The sequence below is a fragment of the Berghia stephanieae genome, chromosome 4 (genome assembly GCF_034508935.2).
Source record: "Berghia stephanieae isolate SIO BIC M18660-M18661 chromosome 4, UCSD_Bste_1.3, whole genome shotgun sequence".
Classification (NCBI taxonomy): Eukaryota; Metazoa; Mollusca; class Gastropoda; order Nudibranchia; family Aeolidiidae; genus Berghia; species Berghia stephanieae.
The window spans coordinates 46,285,511-46,308,922 of record NC_088363.1 but is presented as its reverse complement, the minus strand read 5'-3'; the positions used below and the strand labels follow the sequence as shown (position 1 = coordinate 46,308,922).

The 23,412-nt window shown below is 34.8% G+C and overlaps 2 protein-coding genes across 4 annotated transcripts in view; one reads left to right on the top strand and one right to left on the bottom strand.

Annotated features, from left to right (window-relative positions):
* Window positions 1-4,022, top strand: part of LOC144970691 (protein inturned-like) — an 82,191-nt gene extending 78,169 nt beyond the window's left edge. Inside the window, exon 17 of the mRNA XM_078910591.1 lies at window positions 205-4,022. Coding sequence (XP_078766717.1) covers window positions 205-310 — 106 coding nt within the window. The 3' untranslated portion in view covers window positions 311-4,022. The remainder of the gene's footprint in view (window positions 1-204) is intronic.
* A 4,995-nt stretch (window positions 4,023-9,017) lies between these two features.
* The window catches only part of LOC144970690 (bridge-like lipid transfer protein family member 1), a 111,609-nt gene continuing 97,214 nt past the window's right edge, over window positions 9,018-23,412 (bottom strand). For all 3 annotated transcript variants that reach the window (XM_078910588.1, XM_078910590.1, XM_078910589.1), the window contains exons 80-87: window positions 22,810-23,008; window positions 21,895-22,103; window positions 21,220-21,477; window positions 19,843-20,058; window positions 18,572-18,748; window positions 17,693-17,821; window positions 16,927-17,077; window positions 9,018-16,275 (exon numbers count right to left, since the gene is read on the bottom strand). In XM_078910588.1, coding sequence (XP_078766714.1) covers window positions 15,981-16,275; window positions 16,927-17,077; window positions 17,693-17,821; window positions 18,572-18,748; window positions 19,843-20,058; window positions 21,220-21,477; window positions 21,895-22,103; window positions 22,810-23,008 — 1,634 coding nt within the window. In that variant the 3' untranslated portion in view covers window positions 9,018-15,980. The remainder of the gene's footprint in view (window positions 16,276-16,926; window positions 17,078-17,692; window positions 17,822-18,571; window positions 18,749-19,842; window positions 20,059-21,219; window positions 21,478-21,894; window positions 22,104-22,809; window positions 23,009-23,412) is intronic.

The following is a 23,412-nucleotide window of genomic DNA, read 5'->3' as shown; positions in this document are numbered from 1 at the left end:
TTTTTCATGCAATTGTATTTTTGTTTAACAAGTTTTTACCATACTTCTAGAATTGCCTTGTAGAACTATGTGATAGATATTTCATACTAAGGCTCACATTTATATTTATCGGCTGTTGTGAGATTATTATGTATTAAATAAGTAAAATGTTTATCGGATTATTTTTATCAGTTTTACTTATAGACATTTCATTTCTATTCACAGGCGAAAACTAAGGAGACCGAATAAGAAAATTCTCCTGGCTTGTTTTCATGTTTCGGCATCGGAAAACTTGGTGGAGCTGGCATTCCGACACAGCTTTGGGAGTTGATCGTGGGGATTACTGAACTGAAACGCCTCAAAACAGATTTGAGCATAGGTTGTTGCCCATCCTTTGTATGCAGGCATTTAGGCTGTCAATTATTAAATGGGAGTTTGAGTTTGGAGAATGGGAGGGGAGAAGAAGGTTTATCCCATCACTGCCAACCCTCTTCATTTTCATTTTCATTTTCATAATGTGACCCGTCGTACCAAACTGGTATTATGTCGGGGTGAATCTTCATGAGCATCTCCAGGTCATTAAAACTTGATGAAAATGAAAGATGATGACAGACTACATCATTTTAAGGATTTTGAAAAGTGATTTATTCCTTTTGAGGGAAAATTGTTGTTTTTTAAAATTAACTATAGCAGCTACAATTTTTATCTCCTAAGAATGAAGAATTTTTTAATATTCAAGTTGGCAGGTCTGAAGCAAGGTAAATCTCGGATCAACAATGTCATACACTAAGGTTTCTAATTCCTTTCCCTGTCACCTTTACTTTTGCCAGATATGAAGACATCCATTTACCTGTATACTCCTGGTGTAACATATTGACAGTAAAGTTGTTTTTTTTAATCAATGAGTTGACATGGGATAAAAATTCTCGTTAGCATGCAATGCCTTACATAAAATAATCATTGTACATGTTTGGGGATTTTATTCTAGTCATAGATAATGAGATGCAGGTTGGCAACTATCATGTTGTTGATGTCCCATCCGTCCAGTCATCTACCTCCATACCAAATGCATTTGGACATTTGCTCCTCGTTATCAAAATACATTCCATGCTTTGATTCATTAAAATAGTGGGTCTGTTCATCATTGCCTTTCACCTCCTTGTATCGAGTTAATTTATTGTCACCATCTAGCCCTCATTTTTCATTATGAATGGATTAGTTACATTATTTTTGTAGGATTAAATAAAATTTTAAAATTAAAATAAAATAAAATTCCCTTTATTCATCCCATAGAGGAAATTTCTGTCTAGGGTCTATTCCAAGGGAAGACTGGAGTAGCCCAGGCATCAGCCGCAGTGCATCGCCGCAAATTGAGCTAACGCGAGGTGACTTGCTCAAGGCCGCACAGTGCAGCAGTGGGTGATCGAACTCGGTACCCTTCGGGTACGAAGCTAAGACCGTACCGCTGAGCCACGCTGCCGATTGAATTGGTAACTACACATACTGTGTAGATTCTGACAACATTCTAAAACTTGCATAAGTAGCCAATTATCTCAAAACAGTATTATGTCGTGATTCTTAAAATTTACTTCTAAGTCTTCACTGAGGAATGTGAATTTTGTTTCTTAAATTAAAAAAAAGCACCCCTTAAATTTCCTAATTCTGATTATTTTTGCTTTAAACTCGATTTCCTGCATATGGTTCAATCCATCACAATACCAGGTTGACATGATAGGTCACTGAATTGTAGTTACGTATGTGTTTACATATATGCATGTTTGCTTATGCTTGTATGCATATGTGTGCACGCCTGTATTTTGTGTCACTTTCATGAAGGAGAAATTTCGATAAAATTATTTTTTTATAACAGGATTCGTTTTAATTTAAGATAAATCTAGCAAAGCAAATTTCATCATGAAATCGCCAGCCACTTGTTTAACCCTCATTTTCTCTGTCTGAAAGTGAAAATTAAGAGAGAAAAATAGGTAATACAATCGCAACTCTAATAGACAAGACGATGGAATCCTTTTCACCTGTTTAGGGTAACATAATAATCTGCATAGATGGACATCTCTTTTGTTTTGACAAATGTCCTGGAACTGGAGTGTTCAAATTATCAAGATACGATTGTACAATGAATTTATCGACAGTCCCTTTCGACGAAATGGGTCTAGTTTTTTCCTGTTTGAGTGTTTAAACTACTGCACTAAGTTTTGCCTGCCAAAATAACGTTAAATGTTATTGTTAATAACACTAAAAGTTTGCCGTGGTTTTTAACAAAGAAAATTCAGACAGGTGAGAAAAAGGTTGATGTTCAATTTTCTCGCTGACATTTTCCAACAACTTTGACTATCATACACAATAGAAATTGTTATGAGTTCAGATTTTGGTGTGATGTGTTCAACTATTCAATGACTTTCAGTATGAAATATATCTTGTAATATATGTATATTGTTTATATATCTTGAGTATGTATATCTGTTTTGTGTGTGTGTGTGTGTGAGGAGAGAGAGAGAGAGAGAGAGAGAGAGAGAGAGAGAGAGAGAGAGAGAGAGAGAGAGAGAGAGAGAGGGGGGGGAGGTTGAGGGTAGAGAGACAAGGAGGTTGAAGGAAGAGAGATGGAGAGATGTGAGAGGAAAAGAGAGAGAGAGAAAGGGAGAATAGAGAGACAGTGTGTGTGTGTGTGTGTGTGTTTGTTAATGGGGTGGGTAGTTCATTGATGTATGTCCTCAGTATATGTTTGTTTGCTTTAATAGTGTAAAATGGAGGAGTTGGGACTTTGATTTTGTTTGGCTTCTGAAAATGTGAAAAGTATAAATGATCCTTATTTATTTAGAACGAAGTGAAAGAAAACACTATTATGAAGTGAGCGAATGAATTGATGCTCGAATAAATAAACGAATTGTTGAGGGAAAGAATAAATTAATGAATTTATTAATTACTCAATGGATGCAGGAATAGATGAATGAACGAATTAATGAAGGAATGAAAGATGGAGTAGACAAAAATGAATTGTTGGACGAATGAATGAAAGATGAGTGTATTAAAGAATCAATTATTAAATGAATGAAAGACCGAATCAATGATAAACAAGTAAATGAAGAGATTAGCCAAAATATTAATGAATGAAAGAAGAGAAAATATTTGTGACTTGTATTTTTAAAGTTTGCCTTGTAGCATGGCATCTTCAGATGTAATCACCTAGACATTCCATGAATGAATATACATAGATGATCCATCGAACAGATGTCTGATGTCAAGAGGAATCATCCGTATTGTCCAAAGTGAGCAAATTCCCGCAGGGGGGGGGGGAGGGGGGGCTAATCAAGGTTATTGATTTTCCATATATTTACGGAATTCAGTATGATAAAAGAAAACCTCAGTATATTTTCACCTGCCAAACGGAAAGAAACAAGTACACATTGTCCTTTATCTGGAGTTCAGTGCTCTGACAGGGATCGGTCGATGTGTTCAGTAAATTTTTGCTTCCTGAATCAACAACCCTGAAATTAATAATTTTGCCCAAAGTTAAAACACGAAAGTGCCTGAAGCAGAGCACGAACTAGGGACTTCCTAGGTCACAGTGCAACACCTTAAACCATTCGACCACCTCGCCCCCACCCTGCCATCCTTATACAATATAAAAAATGAAAAGAATTTGATTTTCTATTGTTTTTTTTTTTCTATTTTTTTTGTTGTTTTTTTTTTTTTTTTTTTGGGGGGGGGGGGGGGGGGGGTTGGGCATCTTTATAATGCCATATTGAAGTGGCGGAAATGTGTGAGAAGGCCTCAATGTGTGTGTGTGTGTGTGTGTGTGTGTTTTGTGTATGTATGTTTGTATGTCTTTAGGTAAACTCGATGACTCTTAATTGTTATTGTTTTATAATGAATATATTGTATTATATCCCACTATGTGCAATAGTAACAACATAATTATTATTGTTATCAGTACCTATACCTCATGTTGATACAAATCTTTGGTTCCTTTAATGTGAAAATGTTCTTCATAACAGAATAAAAAGGAATAATAATTATAATTTTAATTATTCATGGTTGTCTTTTTCTTTATACAATATTTTATGTTGTTTATATTCTGTTTGAATTTTATTTTCTTTTTGTTGTTTGCCTCTCTTGTCACTCAATAGGTTTTGGGTTGATGAATCTATATTAGATCTACAAGAAAGTACTATGCTAAGGCTGAATGGGGTCCTTTGACCTCCCACGATAGAAAGGGAGGGCATTGTTGCTGTGTCTTCTATCTCCCTTTATTTCTGTCTTTGTCTTGGAATGAGATTACAAGATTGCAATCTGATCCTGTAGTCTCCTTGGGTAAGTCACTCACTTCAATTTGAAAGCGGAGTGGCTATTCGTCAGTACTGACCCCCAGGCGCTGGCACCTGCTGGTCAGTATTGATTAATAGGTACTGGTGCCTATTGGTCAGTTCTGACCTGGCCACGGGCGTTGACGCCTATACTGACGGTACCAGAATTATGGAAAAATGCCATTTTTTAAAATAACTTGCTCTACGACAAATACATCCGCATTTCCTGTCCCATACTAGTCTATAGGCGTGTCTGGCCAAAAGGAAAACAATTTATTGCGTATTTATTCCCTGGCCCACGATTTAAAATATGCCGGTTGTGGGCGCTGTAATCACAGCATGAAAATTGTCCCAAAATCGAATATTGGTGATTCATGGATTGCTTCCCTTGATTCAATGATTTTCTAATATTCTCTTACTCCTTGGTTTTCTCTTCTCCTTTAAAATGATGATTATGATGATGATGGTGATCAACATAATCGTCATCCTCAGCACCACCACCACCATGCCACCAGCAGCAGCACCACCACCACCAACACCACCACAATCATCACCATCATCATCATCATCATCATGTCCCGGCCTTCACTGCGCTCGCGGCAAGTCGATTTAAATGTCTCTCATTTGGTAAAAAAAAACCTCTCAAACCTTGGACTTCGCGATTATTTATTATTATTATTATTATTATTATTATTATTATTATTATTATTATTATTATTATTATTATTATTACAAGTTCAGGGGGTAGAGCGAATTAAAAACAGAGAGGAATTAATTTGTGGAGCCACGGTATCAAGGGAAATAATCAAAGAAATACTATTATTCGATTTCAGGACAAATTTAATGCACTGGTTATAGCGACCTCTTGCGGCGCATTTTAAATCGTGCTCCTGAGAAGAAAATACGCAATGAATTTGTGTCTTTTTGGGCATACACGCATAAATAGGACCAAATCTCATAACACTATAGGTTTATGCCTTAAAAGCCAATGAGAAGTGAATAAAACGAAGGCTTTCGATCAGAATGGTTCATAAAAACCGAGCGAATCTGGGGTAAAGCTGTAGAAGCTGTTTAACAAGCCCTATACTTATAGTGTTGATATTCCATACTTCAGAATGCATATTCTCATCTTATTTAATCTCTGACGCATGATTTAAAAAAGTAAAGAATAGTTTAATGTACACTTCCAAATGAATTGTATCCAAAAGCAGTCGGTCTGGAATTTCATGAATTTCTTCCCTTGATCCAATTGCAACGTTACAATCCGGTTTTTGTACTACTACTACTACTACTACTACTACTACTACTACTACTACTACTATTACTACTACTACTACTACTACATACTACTGCTACTACTACTACTACTACTACTACTACTACTACTACTACAGCTACTTCTACTACTAATACTACTACTGCTACTACTATTACAACTACTACAGCTATTTCTACTTCTACTACTACTACTACTACTACTACTACTACTACTACTACTACTACTACTACTATTACAGCAACTACTACTACTACCACTACTACTACTACTACTACTACTACTACTACTACTACTACTATTACAGCAACTACTACTACTACCACTACTACTACTACTACTACTACTATTACTACTAATACTACTACTTCTCCTTCTACTACTACTACTACTACTACTACTACTACTACTACTACTACTACTATTACAACTAGTACTACAACTACTACTACTACTACTACTACTACTACAACTACTGATTAACATCAACTACTGGGTGGGGTTCCCTACCTCCACAGTGGGCAGGGAAGTACATACCGTGTCTTCTATCCCCTTATATCTGTTTTACAACATGCTTTCTGTCTTTGTCTTGGTATGAGATTGCTTGGTTTTGTCCCGACCCTGGCCGGAGTCCTTGGCTGGGAGGGAAACAGTCAAATGCATAGTTATTGTTTTGGGAGATGATATTTTTTTTCCTTGTAAATCATCTCTCTGTTATGTATTATTATATTTGTTATTTTTAATGTATAATGAAATGTAAGCATTTGAGTGTATTCCTCTTTGTTGGATCTAGTTCTTGTGTCTGGTGAGACTTATAGGTGATCTCAAACTAAGTACATTGATGGTATGCTCTTGAAATCTACATCTGATCCCTATTTGTTCCCAATTCCCCTTTGTCTTACTTTCTCTTGGGTGCTTTAACTTTAATTGTAATTCTAGAACTTTCTACTATCCCATTTTCTTCCTTTTTACTGGCGCTGATATAACCTTATGTGTTACAAGCGCCGTAAAACCCTTAAAAAACAAACAAACAAACAAACAACGCCAACTACATAATGACGTAATTAAATTATCTCCTTGTTTAACAGATCACAGACTCTACATTATTATAGCACAACACATTTTGAACCCAATATCTCACCTACAAACATAAATCAAATAAAGATCTTTTGGGCTTTGTGATCAGCGATAACATGGCGCTTGGCTTACTATCTGTATGTACGAGGGTTTAAATCTGGCGGTACCTATTTTACTTCCTACCCACTATACCTGCTGTCAGCAACGAAAGAACTACATCTTTCCCTGTCCATCGTCATCAGGGAGCTCCAGGTCCTCCAATCTCTCATTTCTCCCTCCACTGGTCTGGCTTTTGGCGGTACATAATTGAGTCCTTGAAAAATGCTCTTTACTCATATTTTTTTCCACCGTTCTCACGTGTAAAATTCTTCATTGTGGAGATGTGAGTCCAGGAGAAGGCAGGTCTTGTCTGGACGCCGGGTTGGATCGTTCTTAGTCTGACGTTTCACCATCAGCTGTTCCAGCATGATTGTTTCTGGGCTGGCATCACCTTCAGGATCATAAAGGTACTCAAGCTCCTGCACGACGACAACGTGACGATCTTCTTCCTGTTCCAAACTCTCTTATTGTTTTTAGCCAGCCATTTTTATGAGTACTAATCACAAAATTCTACCAATCTCAATCAGACTATAACGCATGGTTTTGTATAATTGTATCTCAATCAGACTATAACACATGGTTTTGTATAATTGTATCTCAATCAGACCATAACACATGATTTTGTGTATTGGTACACTATATCCGGCTGGCGGATGTTGTGAGCACTTTACATTGACGCACACCATCGATATAATCTGACACTAGGACTGCGATTACGTTTTAAGCGATGAATGATAAAGTGGCAGAGATGAAATATATGAAGACGTGGAAACGTCATCGCATTAATTCAATCAATCCTTATACGAATCTGAAGTGCCCATTTTAAAAGCTGTACGTTAAAACTGCGTTCACAAGTTTTGTTATTTTCTGTATATTCTTATAACAATGATAAATAAATAAAATAAAATTCCCTTTATTCATGGAAAATTTGTATCTAGGGTCTATACCAAGGGAAGGTGGAATAACCCAGGCATCAGCCGCTGTGATCCCCCCCCCCCCCCCCACCGGGCTCCCTCCCCAGCCAAGGATTCAGGCCAGGGCCTTGACAAAACCAAGTAATCTCATTCCAAGACAGACAGAGAAGGCAAATTGAAAAACAAATACCTAGGGATAGAAGACACAGTAAGTACCTCCCTGTCCACTACGGAAGGAAAAATCACCCCACCATGTCAAGATGTTTATTTATTTTCAATGAATAAAAAATTCCAAAATACACATGATAGGTAACAATGTACAAGACAAGATTTATTAGGTTAGTGAATGAATTAATAACACAGTCAAGAGTTGTGGATTTTGTTTTTGTTTTGTTCTTGTTTACAATGAGGAATGAGATGATCCATGCAATGAGTGACTCAATGAACAAAGTTTTACTCTACACGTCTACTCTTTGCCTTATTCTTTTAAGTGTTTGTATTTAGGGGTTTTAAAGCGATAGCGAGCGACACTTGTAGGTCATTTCAATGCCAGTAAAAAGGAAGAAGATAGGGGGAAAGTTGTAGATCTGAAGTTAAAAGCACCAAAGAATAAGACGGACAAAGGGGAATGGTTCAAATAGGGAAATGATGTAGATTCCAAGAGCATCACCTTACTTAGTTTTGAGATCACCTGAAAGTCTCACCCAGACAGAAGCGCAGGACCCCACTAAGAGGAATACACTCAAATGTTTACAAATCATGACTTACAAAGCAAGAAATATATCAATACATAACAGAGAGATGATTTACAAGGGGAAAAAATATAATCTCTCAAAACTATAACTATAAACTTGACTATTTCCCTCCCAGCTAAGAATTCTGACCAAAGCCTGGACAAAACCAAGTAATCTCATTCCAAGACAGACAGGTAGCATTTTGGAAAATAAATATAGGGGGATAGAAGACACAGTAAGTGCCTCCCTGCCCAAAGAGACCCCGCCCAGAAGGGGAAGATTCATACAACACATGTCTGCCTCAAACAAGAATGGAAGAATTTAAAGCAAAAGTCATGAAAAGGGTCGAGGTAATTCAATATAACAACAATTCTTTTTCTACATCAAAGTTTTTGCACAACAGACAAGAGGTAATAATTAATTATGCAACAGCAATATTAAACGCTACAAGAATAACAACCAGGGCCGAAGGTTTATATAAGGTACGATTTAATGCCTATATTCTTCAGAAGGGTACACGTTTCTGCCATGAATCCTCGTCTGCACCACAAAACACAAACATTGTGCACCACATAACACAAACATTGAACACTAAATGAGGACGAAGACAAAGATATTAGAGTAGTCCATTTTATTAATTTTTTCAATGACATGCTGAGATCCTCAAGAAAAGATTTTCTACCGCTTTTGTTCAAAAGTACTCAGTCCATCTAAATAGTAAGTGACCCCCATAGTTTCAATCTCGCACTTTTCGTATGCTATTCTTGTATGATAGTGTTATCCTGTTGCTATTGCCAAGATTCACATCCGACGAATACTTGAAAATGAGGGACCATATACTGTGTAATATAAAACATAATCTATGGTGATTAAACTATATTATCATATCTATCCATTGTTATCATTCTAACATTCCCTTTAAAAGAAATAATAAATAAAAATTTGAAGCTGTTCGTGGGAACATCCGTCTGTGACCGGGAGCTAGGAAACAGGGGAATTCCTGATAAAATCAAATGAGTTGGCAGGTCAGCATAATGTTTATTATTTGCCTATTGCACACATACAATATATAAATACTACGTTACAAATTTACTTAATCAGTTAAATATTACTTATGCATTATCACGATCTCAGCAGATTTCACAGAAATCGCTGTTTCGGTTTAGTTTGAGAAGCTAAACGCCAAATTGAAGTTAGGATTAAACACACCTTTGCCAATCATTATATGACTACTTTAGCATAATATTGATGAACAATCTATTTTTACAATCAAAACAGTCAATGCATCTGCAACACAGATATGGCAGTATAATAATAAAATTGATAATTACTAATTTACAAAGGTCATCATTTCACAAAACATTAAAAAACAAAAAAAAAAAAAAAAAAAACAAGAAAGAAATTAAAGAAAGAAATAAGAAGAAGAATATCAGTTTAACACATTTCTTAGATTATTTCAGGTTTTTTTTTTTTACTTTTCAATTCAACCAGTGACAACACTGTTAGGCTTAAAATTCAAGGTGAAATGAAAAGAATTTTTAAAAATGCCTTATCATTAAGGATTGTAATAATTATAATATTATGTAACTTAACTGAACGATACAACACAATATCCAAGAACTTTTCCGCTGCAAATTCATTTCAAAATTATGAAAATACAATGTTTGAAACCAAAATTACAGATTTTCAGCAAAATGAACAAGTAAAATGAATAAATAAATTATAAAAACTGTCAATTGTTTGTTTTTGTTTTTAAGGGTTTTACAGCGCTTGCAACGCATTAAGGTCATATCAGCGTCAGTAAAAAGAAGGAAATGGGATAGTAAAAAGTTATAGATTACAATTAAAGCACCCAAGAAGAGGTAAGACAAAGGAGAATTGGTTCAACTAGGAAACAGATGTAGATTCCAAGAGCACACTATCAAAGTACTTAGTTTGAGATCACCTAAAAGTAAAAGTCTCATCCAGACACAAACACAGGTCCCCACTAAGAGGAACACACTCAAATGTTTACAAATTATTATAAATAACACAAAAATTAATACAATGCATAACAGAGAGATGATTTACAAGACAAAAAAATATCATCTCCCAAAACTCTAACTATATATTTGACTGTTTCCCTCCAAGCCAGGGCCAGGACAAAACCAAGTAATCTCATTCAAAGACAAAGACATAAAACAAGTTGGAAAACAGATATAGGGAGATAGTAGACAAAGTAAGTGCCTCCCTGCCCACTATGGAAGGTCAGGAACCCCACCCAGAAAACTGTCAATGAAATTGCACAAGCCTTTCAATACTGCAAGTAACATCTTTCAGAAAACAATAAGAAAGATCGGATCAACAAACTTCAAAAAACATTTTCATCTGTTCAACACCCAGTAATGATTAGTGAAGACTCCCGAATACACTGAGTAACTAGGACTCCTGTTATCAGCTTACATTACATACACACTACCTGGCAGTATTTAGATAAACAAACTGTGCAGTTTTTATAAAATGCACCACATTATTTACCTTCGCCATAAACACAATCTACAGTCAAATTTCATATTTTTTCACTATTAATTCAATTTACAGCACCTAAACTATCCCGACTTAAAACTTTTTAGAGTTTGTTTTGTTTGTTTTTAAGGGTTTTACAGCGCCTGCGACACATTTAGGTCATTTCAGTGCTAGTAAAAAGGAAGAAAATGGGATAGTCAAAAAAGTTATAGATTTACAAATGAAAGCACAAGAGAAAAATATGACAAAGGGGAAGGGTTCAAATAGGGAACAGATGTAGCATACTATCAGTGTTCTTAGTTTGAGATCTCCTAAAAGTCTCATCCAGACACAACCACAGGTCCCCACTAAAAGGAACACACTTAAATTTTACAAATCATTATATATGTAAAAAAAAATTATAACACATTACATAACAGAGAGATGATGTACAAGGAAAAAAATATTATCTCCCAAAACTAACTATACATATAACTGATTCCCTCTCAGCCAGGGTCAGGACAAAACCAAGTAATCTCATTCCAAGACAAAGACAGAAAGCATGTTGGAAAATAGATATAGGGGTCAAGAAGACACAGTAAGTACCTCCCTGCCCACTATGGGAGGTCAGGAACGCCACCCACTATGGGAAGTCAGGAACCACCCACCCACTATGGGAGGTCAGGAACCCCACCCAGCTGTTTAGAGTCAACTAGTCAAAAAATCTTTCAACTTTTCTGGTCAATTTTTTTTTAAAAAGGTGTTTCATCAGTGTAATGTGGACGAGTCCCCCCATCATTGGCATCAATATATCAAACGTTTCAATGGAAGATATAAAGACATATTTCAGCAGTGAGATATGAAAAGAAAATCCTCAATCGTTGTTTTTTTTTTTTTTAAGGGTTTTATGGCGCTCGCAACACATTTAGGTCATATCGGTGCTAGTAAAAAGGAAAAACAATGGGACAGTGAAAAGATTCTAGACGTACAATTACAAGGACTTGAGGAAAAGGTAAGACAAAGGGGAAATGGTTCAAATAGGGAACAGATGTAGATTCCAAGAGCACCCTATCAGTGTACTTAGTTTGAGATCTCCTAAATGTTTCACCCAGACACCAGCACAAAGTCCCACAAAGAGGGATATACTCAAATGTTTACATTATACATTCAAAATAACAAATTTAACAATACACAACAGAGAGATGATTTACAAGGGAAAAAAACATAATCTCCCAAAACAATAACTATGCATTTGACTGTTTTCCTCCCAGCCAAGCACTACGGCCAGGGCAAAACCAAGACAGACAAAAATCAAATTGGAAAACAAGATATAAGGGGATAGAAGACACAGTAAGCGCCACCCTGTCCACTATGGGAGGCCAGGAATTCCACCCAGTCCTCAATCGTTTAAAATATCCACCAACAACAAATGAATAAGTGCATCACTGAATACCACTTATCCACAGCTTATGTGCAAACTCTGTGCACTTTAAGGACCATGAGGTCGCTTTTTCTCTTTTAATTTTTTACTGAAATAAGAATTGTTGGAATGTTTAACATATTTAAAAAAGTAGTTCTTCAAAGCCATGGGGCTGTGGTTTATCTTGGTCTCTATAACGTGAAACAGACAATAGCAATTGCTTGCTATCATTTGGATAAAACACTAGTCTATCTCAAAGTACTTTCCACCAATTCTAACAGACCCAGCTATTGCTTGGGGGGGGGGGGGTCCGAAAAAATTCTCGATTTCACCAAAGATAGATTTCAGTCCATTTGCATGTGAAGTGAGTGCTCTACCAACTGAGCTATCAGGGCCTGCATGTTTTACATATGCCTTGCATTATTTATTGTATCCATTAAATGGGCTAAAAATACTATACAAGGGATCCCACCAAAACAGAAACACTTAATATGTAGGAAAAGACATGATGCCTGTAAGGCGCTATCACAACTTTTTTTGACAGAGACAAGGCGTTCATTTTACACCTGAGTACAGTGAAGGAATGTAAACAAAGAGTCTTTCCTAAGGACATAACTTTGAGCCTCCTGCATCAGGACTAGAACCAAGGACCTACGGGTCCAAAGGTGAGTGTCATACCAAAGACCACATCGTCACACAGTGACATTCCATTTTCTAAAGCGTAAAAAGGTTTCAAGCAGACCTGTGTCCAATCAAGATTAACTAAGTCGTCCTCATGTGACTGACATTTTCCATTGAACAGAGAGGTCAATAATAAACAAAATTTTTTGTAAGACTGTGTAAGACTAAAATGTGCGTTATCGATATATATTAGTACATCATGACAGTTTTATATAAATATATAGACAGAGTCATTCTATAAGCGTGTAACTGGAAAACAATGAAATTTATTGTTTTTTAGCTGATAATGTTTAAAATGCATTTCCGGTAATTCCCTGCTCATTTCCAATACCTAGATGCAGTATAAATAACACATATGAACAACACATGCCGGTTATTGCTTTTGCATTAATAAGGAATGCGTGCAATAATGTTTTTATATGTCTCATGTAAAATTTGGTCAAAACATGTTACACGGTTAGAGAATAACATTGCCAATTTATATTATATCATGTAAGTTTGATGATATGTATTGGTTTTTATTATGCTTTAAAATTAAATTAAATAAATTAAAAATCATTGAGATAAAAGTGTTCAGAATCTTATTTTTTAGAAAAGATCCAAATAACCCAGGCTTAGCTGCATTGTAGGCCTGCAAAGTAAGCAATAGGGATATAAAATGAAGGTTAAATAGGATGTCAAATTTAAGGCTTAAACCTGAGTCCTGAAGATGACCAGTAATTGCCTTACTTACTCTGCCATCTCTTATAAAGAGCACACACAGTGTGTCTTACACTAGGTGAATTCTACAATCACTGACATCACTAGTATTTTTACCTTCAAATTAAATTTCAATTTGTACATTGTTCAAACGCATATAGCATTCATGGCCTATTCTACATTATATTAGATTTTAAAATATGATGTGTCAGATAATTCACAGAGTTTTAGAGCATTTTATCTCAGATAATCGACTCAGCGCTACAGAAGTAATCTATCATTATGAATAAAATACATGTCACCATGGTTGTAGATAAAAATAAATAAAGATTCAAAATTGAAAATTGAAGCATTGTTTTCTAGACATTTTAAGACATACAAAGGTAATTTCAACAATTATTAATCATGTAATTCAAATAGAAATTCTAAGACATACAAAAGTAATTTCAACATGAATTAATCATGTCATTAAAATAGACATCCTAGGACATACAAGAGTAATTTCAACAATTATTAATCATGTAACTATAATAGACAGTCTAGGACATACAAAGGTAATTTTAACAATTATAAATGGCGTAATACAAAGGACATATCTTTGCGTCAAGTCAATGAGAAGATTTGTCAATTAGAATCATTGAAATATTCCTCATTGTTATAACAGAATCTGGAAAAATAACATTTCCAGCTGTCTATATTGGGAGAGGTATTCGAGTTCTAAGTTCCACATTTGTAGGCAACTCCATTTTGAACACATTTTGAGAATATCAAACCTCAATATTTTGGGTTGAGATTGATAATAATATATATATATTATTTACATAAAGCTAATCTATTGTTTATTTCACATTGTTATAAAAAATCTTCATAAAACCACGGAATTGATAACCTTTTTTTTCAAAGAAATAATGACAGTAAATTATTTTAAAATAAACGCATATCATATACATAATAAATATACCCCCTCTGATCTAGAAATAAAACACAGTTTATATTTTACAATCTAACGTTCAAAATCAATCAAAGAAATACATTAAGGTACTCTCCCCTTTTTACCTAATTATAAAACACAGTTTTATTTTACAATCTACCTTTTGCAATCACATAAAGAAATACATTGCAGTATTCTCCCTTTTTACCTAATTATAAAACACATTATTTATATTACAATCTACCTTTTGCAATCACATGGAGAAATACATTGAGGTATTCTCCCTTTTTACCTAACTATAAAACAGTATTTATCTTACAATCTACCTTGTGCAACCACATAAAGAAATACATTGATATATTCTCCCTTCTTACATAAATATATAACAGAGTATCTATTGTACAATCTGTTTTGTGCATTCACACAAATAAATACATTGAAAGTATTCCCACTTCTTGCCTAAATATAAGACAAAGTATCTATATCACAATCTATTGTTTTACGATCACACAAATAAATACATTGAAAGTGAAAGGGTCATAAAATAATGCATGCAAGGGTCCAAACATTTTTTTACTCAGTTAAGTTGAAAGTAGGGAGGAGGATGGGAAGCAATAAGTTGTCATTCACAGGTGGGGGCCAGTGGAATTGGATATATCCGGGTTACTACAGCCTAAACTGGACAACAGTCATTGCTTGTATATAATGCAATAATTCCCTTTATTCAAACCATAGGAGAAATTTGTCATTAGGGTCAAATCCAAAAGAAGACTGGAATAACCCAGGCATCAGCTGCAGTGCAGCGCTGCAAATAGAGCTAGGACGAGGTGACTTGCTCAAGGCCACACAGCGCAGCGGGTAGTCAAACTCTGTACTTTTCGGGTATGAAGTAAGGACCGTACCACTGAGCTACGCTGCCTCACTGATGCCCAGAAGAGAGAACCTGAAAACCCCTTGGTTATATAAAAAATAAAAATGTACAACTCATAGCTTATTCAACATCAACCATTAATCTATGTTAGTGTTAGTATTTCAACTGGTATTTATTTAGTCACGTAATATTTGGGATGGGTTTTACGGTTGTGGAATTACAATATAAAAAGATATAGATAGGACCGGTATGAATATCATATTGCAGTGACCTCAAGGAAATAAACTGTCAACAATAACAAATTACAGATTTTACGTAAGAAAAATACAATAGCCTTCTCCAGCTTCGTGGGCATCAAGAAGAAGAAGAAGAAGAAGAAGAAGAAGAAGAAGAAGAAGAAGAAGAAGAAGAAGAAGAAGAAGAAGAAGAAGAAGAAGAAGAAGGAGGAGGAGGAGGAGGAGGAGGGGGAGGAGGAGGAGGAGTAGAGGTAGTTCTACACTTTGTCTCCTCTATCAATTCCTTTGTCCGATCCGCCTACAGGACCAATACTGGTGTCCAAATCAGCAGCACCAGCTGTTGTCGACGACGCCTCTTCTGCATATCCCTGCTGATCTCTGAGAGCAAGGATGAGTTTGTCGACAAGCATGGATAGTACTTTATCCAGAGGATCCATGAATCCTCTCTGTACCCACTTTGGGATGGTCACACGTGCCTTGCTGAAGCCGAGTTTCTGTAGAACGTAATCAGCTCCGACAGGGTCGATTCTGGTGCTAGCCCAGTGAATTAGTCTAGGGGATTGTGGGGTGGAAGAAAAATAATGAGATATCCTTGGCTTATATTTCAATAAAGATAATTAAGACTCAAATGAAATTAATGATGTAAATAGGATATAATGGAAAGTCAAAGCTAAAGCAAAGCAAACTATTGAAAAGTATTATTGATAGACCTGGGTAAATCTTTATCATTATAAATTAATTTTTTAATAAATTTTTGTTTCCCTTTTCTTAAGCTGCTAATATCATAATTATTATCATTATTTTTTTCTTTGTATTTTTTTTTTTTTGGTTGTTTTGTATGTTGTTGTTGTTGTTGTTGTTGTTGTTGTTGTTGTTACTTTTTTGTTGGGTTTTTATTTTGGTTGCTTTTTATTTCGGTTTTGTTTTGTATTTTTGACTAATTTTTGGTGCAAGAAATGTTATTTTCTTTATTGTTTTTATTTTTTAGTTAAAAAATACTTTATATACGTTTATTTAAAGTCATATAAGCTCCAAATCCGTACGATAAACAAAAATTGTTAATGTTGTTTTGTGTTGATCTCGTCATGATAAGGTGTTTACTATTCTATAGCTAAATGGGCTTTAGATTCTAAATCTAAGTAATTTTTTTTTAAAAGTGAAGAGTTTTACAAATAATGTAAATAACACTTGGCACTGTGTTACCTTAGAGTGGGTTCCAACTGCCAAGTCTTGCATTCAAATGCCCGGAAATCGTGTTTCAGTGCTGACGTGGGGTCTGATAGGGAGGCCTTCTCCTCAGCCTTGGATTCTTTGGCTGTTTTGGCAGATGCAGATGACGATTTAGAACCAGCACCTGGTGAACGGACAAATCAAATTAGACATTCAATTGGGTACCTCTTTTTTTTTTCTTTACTTCTTGCTTTTTCTTTCTTTCTTTTTTCTGTTTGCTTTTCCTTTTGTTTTCTTTCTTTTTGTTTTTAGAACAAGGGAAAGGAGGATTTGAGGATTTATATGTTTAATTTTAAAAAATTATTATTTATTTATTTATTTGGGGTTTTTTTGTTGGTTTCTTTTGGTAAACCTGGGGAAGGCTTGCATTTTGTTTGTTCTTTTGAGGGGATTTTTTCACTATTAATTACTTTCCTTTTTTTTTGGGGGGGGGGGGGTAGGGGTTGATCCCAGATCATTCAAATTGTTCAATTAAAATACTAAGAAGAAACTGAACAAGTTTTGCAAAGTAACAGATAAATCTGACCTATTGTTAGATAATTATTAAAATAGGGAAAATGATCTTTACTCACTGCTTAATCTGGAAGCAAGCCAATTTTGTCTCTCCCTATTTAAACCCTTCATGGACCTGTTGTTTTTCAATTAGCTTGAAATTTCGTGAATCTACAATTTACATAAATGACATATATCATTATTTATTTTTAAAAGTCATCAACACAAAAAAACTTTGAGCACAAACCTTTGTCTTTTTCTTTGATGTAGGATGCAACGAGGTCGTGCAGGAATAGAATGACCTCTGCGTCCATGGCAACGAAGATGTGGTCATAGAACTCAGCCACAAAGCTACACTCTACAACTGGACGATCATCTAAAAGGGATGGAAATACAATACATGTAAAGAGTAGTGTAAGAACAAGCAAGTGTGATGGCCAACTGCTTGCACATTGTATCAAGAATAGATCACTTTGCGGCATTGTACTGCTGCTGTATTTTTTTTTTTTATTTGACCAGTTATATAGCATATTATCCACTAAACATTTTCAAAGCGCTTTACAAGAAACCCCCGGCCAACAATAACTTTTAATATGGAGGACGAGATACAAATTCTGTTAGGTGATATCACAATACAGAGACAATGCTGTTAATGGCCAGGTATTCATATTCCTCCTGATTATGGTGAGAGAATGTGGGTAAAGAGCTTTTTCCAAGGACTCAACTATGCGCCGCTTAGAACAGGACTCAAGCCCGGGACCTTCTGGTCCAAAGACGAGTGTCATACAACTAGACCACATAACCCCATTACTGTAGTACCGGTATTAACTTACGTCATCCTCATCCCTTCAAAGTTTAAAAAACACAATTAAAAACCTACTTATTCCCGATGTAATCAAATAATGATTTGTTAGTTTATGTATTTGTTTATTTCATTTTAACCCTGCATGTCAATATAAAGCACTCAGATAGGGTAAAGTGCTATAATAAGTGCTATTCATTATTATCATTATCATGGAATTGACCCTAAAGACAAATTTCTCATTGGGGATGAAATAAATGGGAATTTTATTTCTTTACATTACTTTGTATTCTAAATTATCTAATGCTAGGTCAGCCTTCCTACCATTTGGTTGAGGTGGTTCATCACCTTGGAAGTGTGAAGTCTTGAGATCCATGTACATTGAAGGGAAGGAGAAGATGACCTCTGTGTCGTGACTGTGGTAAGCAGCCTTGGCCTTGCTGTATTTACGTGCTCCATCGCCATCAGCATCTCTGGCCCGGTCTCCAAAATTGGTCACCACTAGAATAAATGGACATCATCATCATCATCATCATCATCATCATCATCATCATCATCATCATCAGCATCATCAGCATCATCATCATCATCATCATCATCATTATCATCATCAACTTCATAATAATATTCATAAAAATGATAATAGTAATAGTAATAATGATCATCATCATCATCATCATCATCATCATCATCATCATTATAATAATAATAATAATAATAATAATAATTATTATTATTATTATTATATTATAATAATAATAATAATAATAATAATAATAATAATAATAATAATAATAATAATAATAATAATAATAATAATAATAATAATAATAATAATAATAATAATAATAATAATATAATAATAATTATAATAATAATATAATAATAATATAATAATAATATAATAATAATAATAATAATAATAATAATAATAATAATAATAATAATAATAATAATAATATATATTATATAAAATAATAATATAATAATAATAATAATAAATAATAATAATAAAATAATAATAACAATAATAATAATAATAATAATAATAATAATAAATAATAATAATAATAATAATAATAATAATATAATAATAATAATAATAATAATAATAATATAATATAATAATAATAATAATAATAATAATAATAATAATAATAATAATAATAACAATAAAAATATAATAATAATAATAATAATAATAATAATAATAATAATAATAATAATAATAATAATAATAATAATAATAATAATAATAATAATAATAATAATAATAATAATAATAATAATAAAATAATAATAATAATAATAATAATAATAATAATAATAATAATCTTATTTCAGAAAGGACATGCCAAATATTTTTCTGCAGTCCATCTGGTATTTAAATAATGTATTTATGTTTTCATTGTTTTTTGTTGTTGGCTGAAGAAGAGTTTTGAGCCAAAAATGTTCTGTTTGGCATTTTGTTATTTTTGTTATTTTTTTTAAGCTGTTATTTTCATTTTCGTTTATTAATTTTTACAGTCCACAGTTTCTAACAGCTTAGTATTATTATCACTTATCACCTTGAATCAACGTGCTACAGTTCTTACCATCCAGATCAGTGACAGAGGATGTCAGTGCGTAAGTAAACCACTCGTCAATGCTGGTGAAGTTGGAAGGCATGTGTTGTGTCCGAGACACTTTACAAATGGTAGCCATGTTGTTCAACACACCAGCGTCTTGCATGGAGGACGAGGTAATACCCACAGATTGATTGGGTCCTTGTTGACCTACCACAAACTGAAGGTCTTGTACAATGTGGGTGCCTGGAAGAAAGATTGAATTGAACATTTTAATTGTAGTTGATAGCAACCCTAAACGGCCTCAAGCAACAGTTTAACAATAGATATATATAACGCATTTCAACAGATTTATCATGCTCAATGAGTTTGACAATGTTTTCCCCAGCAGGCCACTGGAACCATACTTCTCTGGAGTTTCATTTTAAAAAGACTGACATCATGCAAAATGGCAGGAGAGAACTATTAGAATGTTTTTATTCAACAGAGACAAAGCTGTGACCATGCTGGCACTCATTTTACATCAAAATCCAGAGGTGCCTAAATGAGGCAATAAAATGTATAGTAAAATAAAGGGAGTAAAATGACTCGTATAAAAGATATTTTTTTTTGTTTGTTTGTTGCTTTAGGTCTCTTCCAACACAATTGAGGTTATATGAGAGACCGCTGAAACAAAAAAACAAGCAATCTAACAAAAATAGTACAAATGTAAATCAAAATCATAACCTAAAGATATCATAAGCTAAATTATAAATAACCAAGAACAAACAGGCAGAAGATTTTCAGAAAAAAAAATATCCCCTGTCAAAAATACAATCACAAACCAAAGAAGCAGGATAGGCTAGTAAAGAGAAGAAGAAACGACATCACTATCGGATCGTACACCCATGCGAACATCATAGGTATATGATTCAAGGGTGATGCTCCCATCCAACCACCCGCGTATAAAAGATACAAAACAAAATAAACAGCATTTCGGCCTTTGGCCTTCTTCGGGTAAACAAGAAAAGGAAATATGTTAAATTACATTGGCAGTATAGTTAAAATATTATAGGTAAAAATGTGTGTGTGTGTGTGTGTTTGTGTATTGTGTGTGTGTATGTGTGCGTAATATAATGCCAATGTAATATCATATATTTCCTTTTCTTGATTCCTGAATACGGCCAAAGGCCGAAAAGTCGTTTACTTTGTTTTGTATCTTTTATAAGAGTCATTTTTACTCCCTTTATTTTACTATACATTTTACACCTTAAAAAGAGCCTTTTCCAAGGACTCAAATTTACAATGGGCCTAGAACCTGACACATACAAGTCATAAGCCAAATTTATATGACAAATCAGCACTAGAAATTGGGATTGCCACGTATCTCCAATTCTAGATTATTCTATAGCTTTTGACAGATCTCACCTCCCTCGGGAATCCTCTGTGCTTCAGTGGCAAAGTAAATGAAAGGGTCTTTGATGTTGAATAGAGCCCAGTAACGGGCCCGGAAGTTGATGCCATGGAATGAAGCCAGCATTAGACCTTGACCTTGTAATGTCATGGTGCCCCCGAGTACCATTCCGTCCTTGGGGAGGACTGAAGGCAGCATGGAGAAATGGCACCCCAGAAGGTGCTGTAGGGCACCTTGCCAATGTCGGTGGTGGCGGAGCTCATTCAATACAGCTGAATAAATAGAAACATGAAAAAATAAAGATATAAACTCTCTCTCTCTCTCTCTCTCTCTCTCTCTCTCTCTCTCTCTCTCTCTCTCTCTCTCTCTCTCTCTCTCTCTCTCTCTCTCGCGCGATTTCCTACCTAACAACCAACCCATTTACCAACGTACCCAAACACCAACCCGTCTTTCCACCATACAGCCAACCAACCAACCAGCCAACGTACTAACCTACCCATCTCCCTCCCTGCTTGCTTGCTTGTCTATCTGCCTACTTACCTATCCCACTTCTCACTATACAGAAAATTCATAGGAATCACAATTATTCTTTTAATTTAAACCATTAGCAAACCGATCAGATTCAATACAATTTTATCATCCAACAAACTTCGACAAATCTTTTACGGCTGTCTCAATATTTCACTTACCACTTTCCGATATTTTCCTAGGGTGGTGAGAAGCAGATGCATAGGGCGGGGCAGCATGTTGGAAAGCACGTCTGCCACTCATAACCTGCTGTGAAAAGAACTCGTCTAGTTTGGAGATAATTTTGATGAGGTCAGGGGTCGTAGATCGAGAGATCATCATATGAAAATGAGACCAGGAGAGTTTTCCATTGACAAACAGGAAGGCAGATCTGTTGATGGTAATCATGATTAGTATCCAAAATAAAGTTCCATCAGATGTGGAATCATAAAATAAAATCTAATACACTTGTTTCATTTCTACATATCGTATGATGAATTTTGAAATACTTAAAGTATTTAAAGTTATCATCTTTAAAATATAAATGAAAAAAGATATTCTATTCAGTTTTACAAAATTGTACATGAAAATGGTAAATAACGATTATAAATCTTTGCAATAAATATTCCTTGTGCTCACTGGAAGAAACATAAAATATAATAATTTTCTTATTTTTTCAGGCACTGCAGCTTATAACCATTTTAAAATTACAGATCATATTACATAAAAATATGGTTTATATAAATGTAAATATTTCATAATCATTTTGAACTAAACTTAATCATTTTATATTTCTATGTGGCTATGAGGTCGCTTTTGGATCAAAAGGTCCTGGGTTCGAGCCTCGCTCTTGTGCACAGGTGAGTCCTTGGAAAAGGCTCTTTACTCACATTCTCACTGTACTCAGGTGTAAAATTAACAGCGTTGTCTCTGTCCGAAAAAAAATTGTAATATCGCCTAACAGGCCTCACATCTCGTCCTACATGCTTAGTGTTGCTGTTGGCCTGGGACCCTTTGTAAAGCGCTTTGAGCACGTTTAGTGAATACTGCACTTTTTAAAAGCTCAATTTTTTTTTTTCAATTTATATTCCTCTCACCTGTTAGTGGCTAATGGGGCATCCTGCTGCGTGTTGCTGTCGACATGCCACTCGTCTTTCAAGAGAAGGGAGAGGTCACTGAGCCTGGTCATAATTATGGATGATCCCATGTAGTCCAGTTTGGTCTCTACCAGTGACGTGGACAGGCCTGCTTGGTGGTCTGGGTCCTGGCCAAGTCCGGGATCCTCGCAAACTGAGACTGGATAGGGAATTGGATAGTAACGGGTTTTAAAGTTTTAGTAAAAACACTTCTTTCAACACCCCATTATTCTACCTCTCTCTACAATATCTACATATAGTAACAATTAACAATAATACAACAACAAAATTTGTGGCATCGTAATTGTCCAGTGTGAAATTTGACTAAAATATAGCTCAGTGTCACAGCGGTACGACGTCTAGTCTTGTCACAAAAGTCAAGCAATGCTTGACATTGATTGTGGAAAATTCTGGTCCGAACACTGTGTCATTGGGTAAGACACTTTACACACTAGACTCCGGTGTGAATGAGTACCTAGCTCCAGAAAGTGAACGGATATTGTAAGAGTGTTAGTACAAAAAGGACACCTAACAGGTGACTTGTACCGTATGAATTGGAAATAT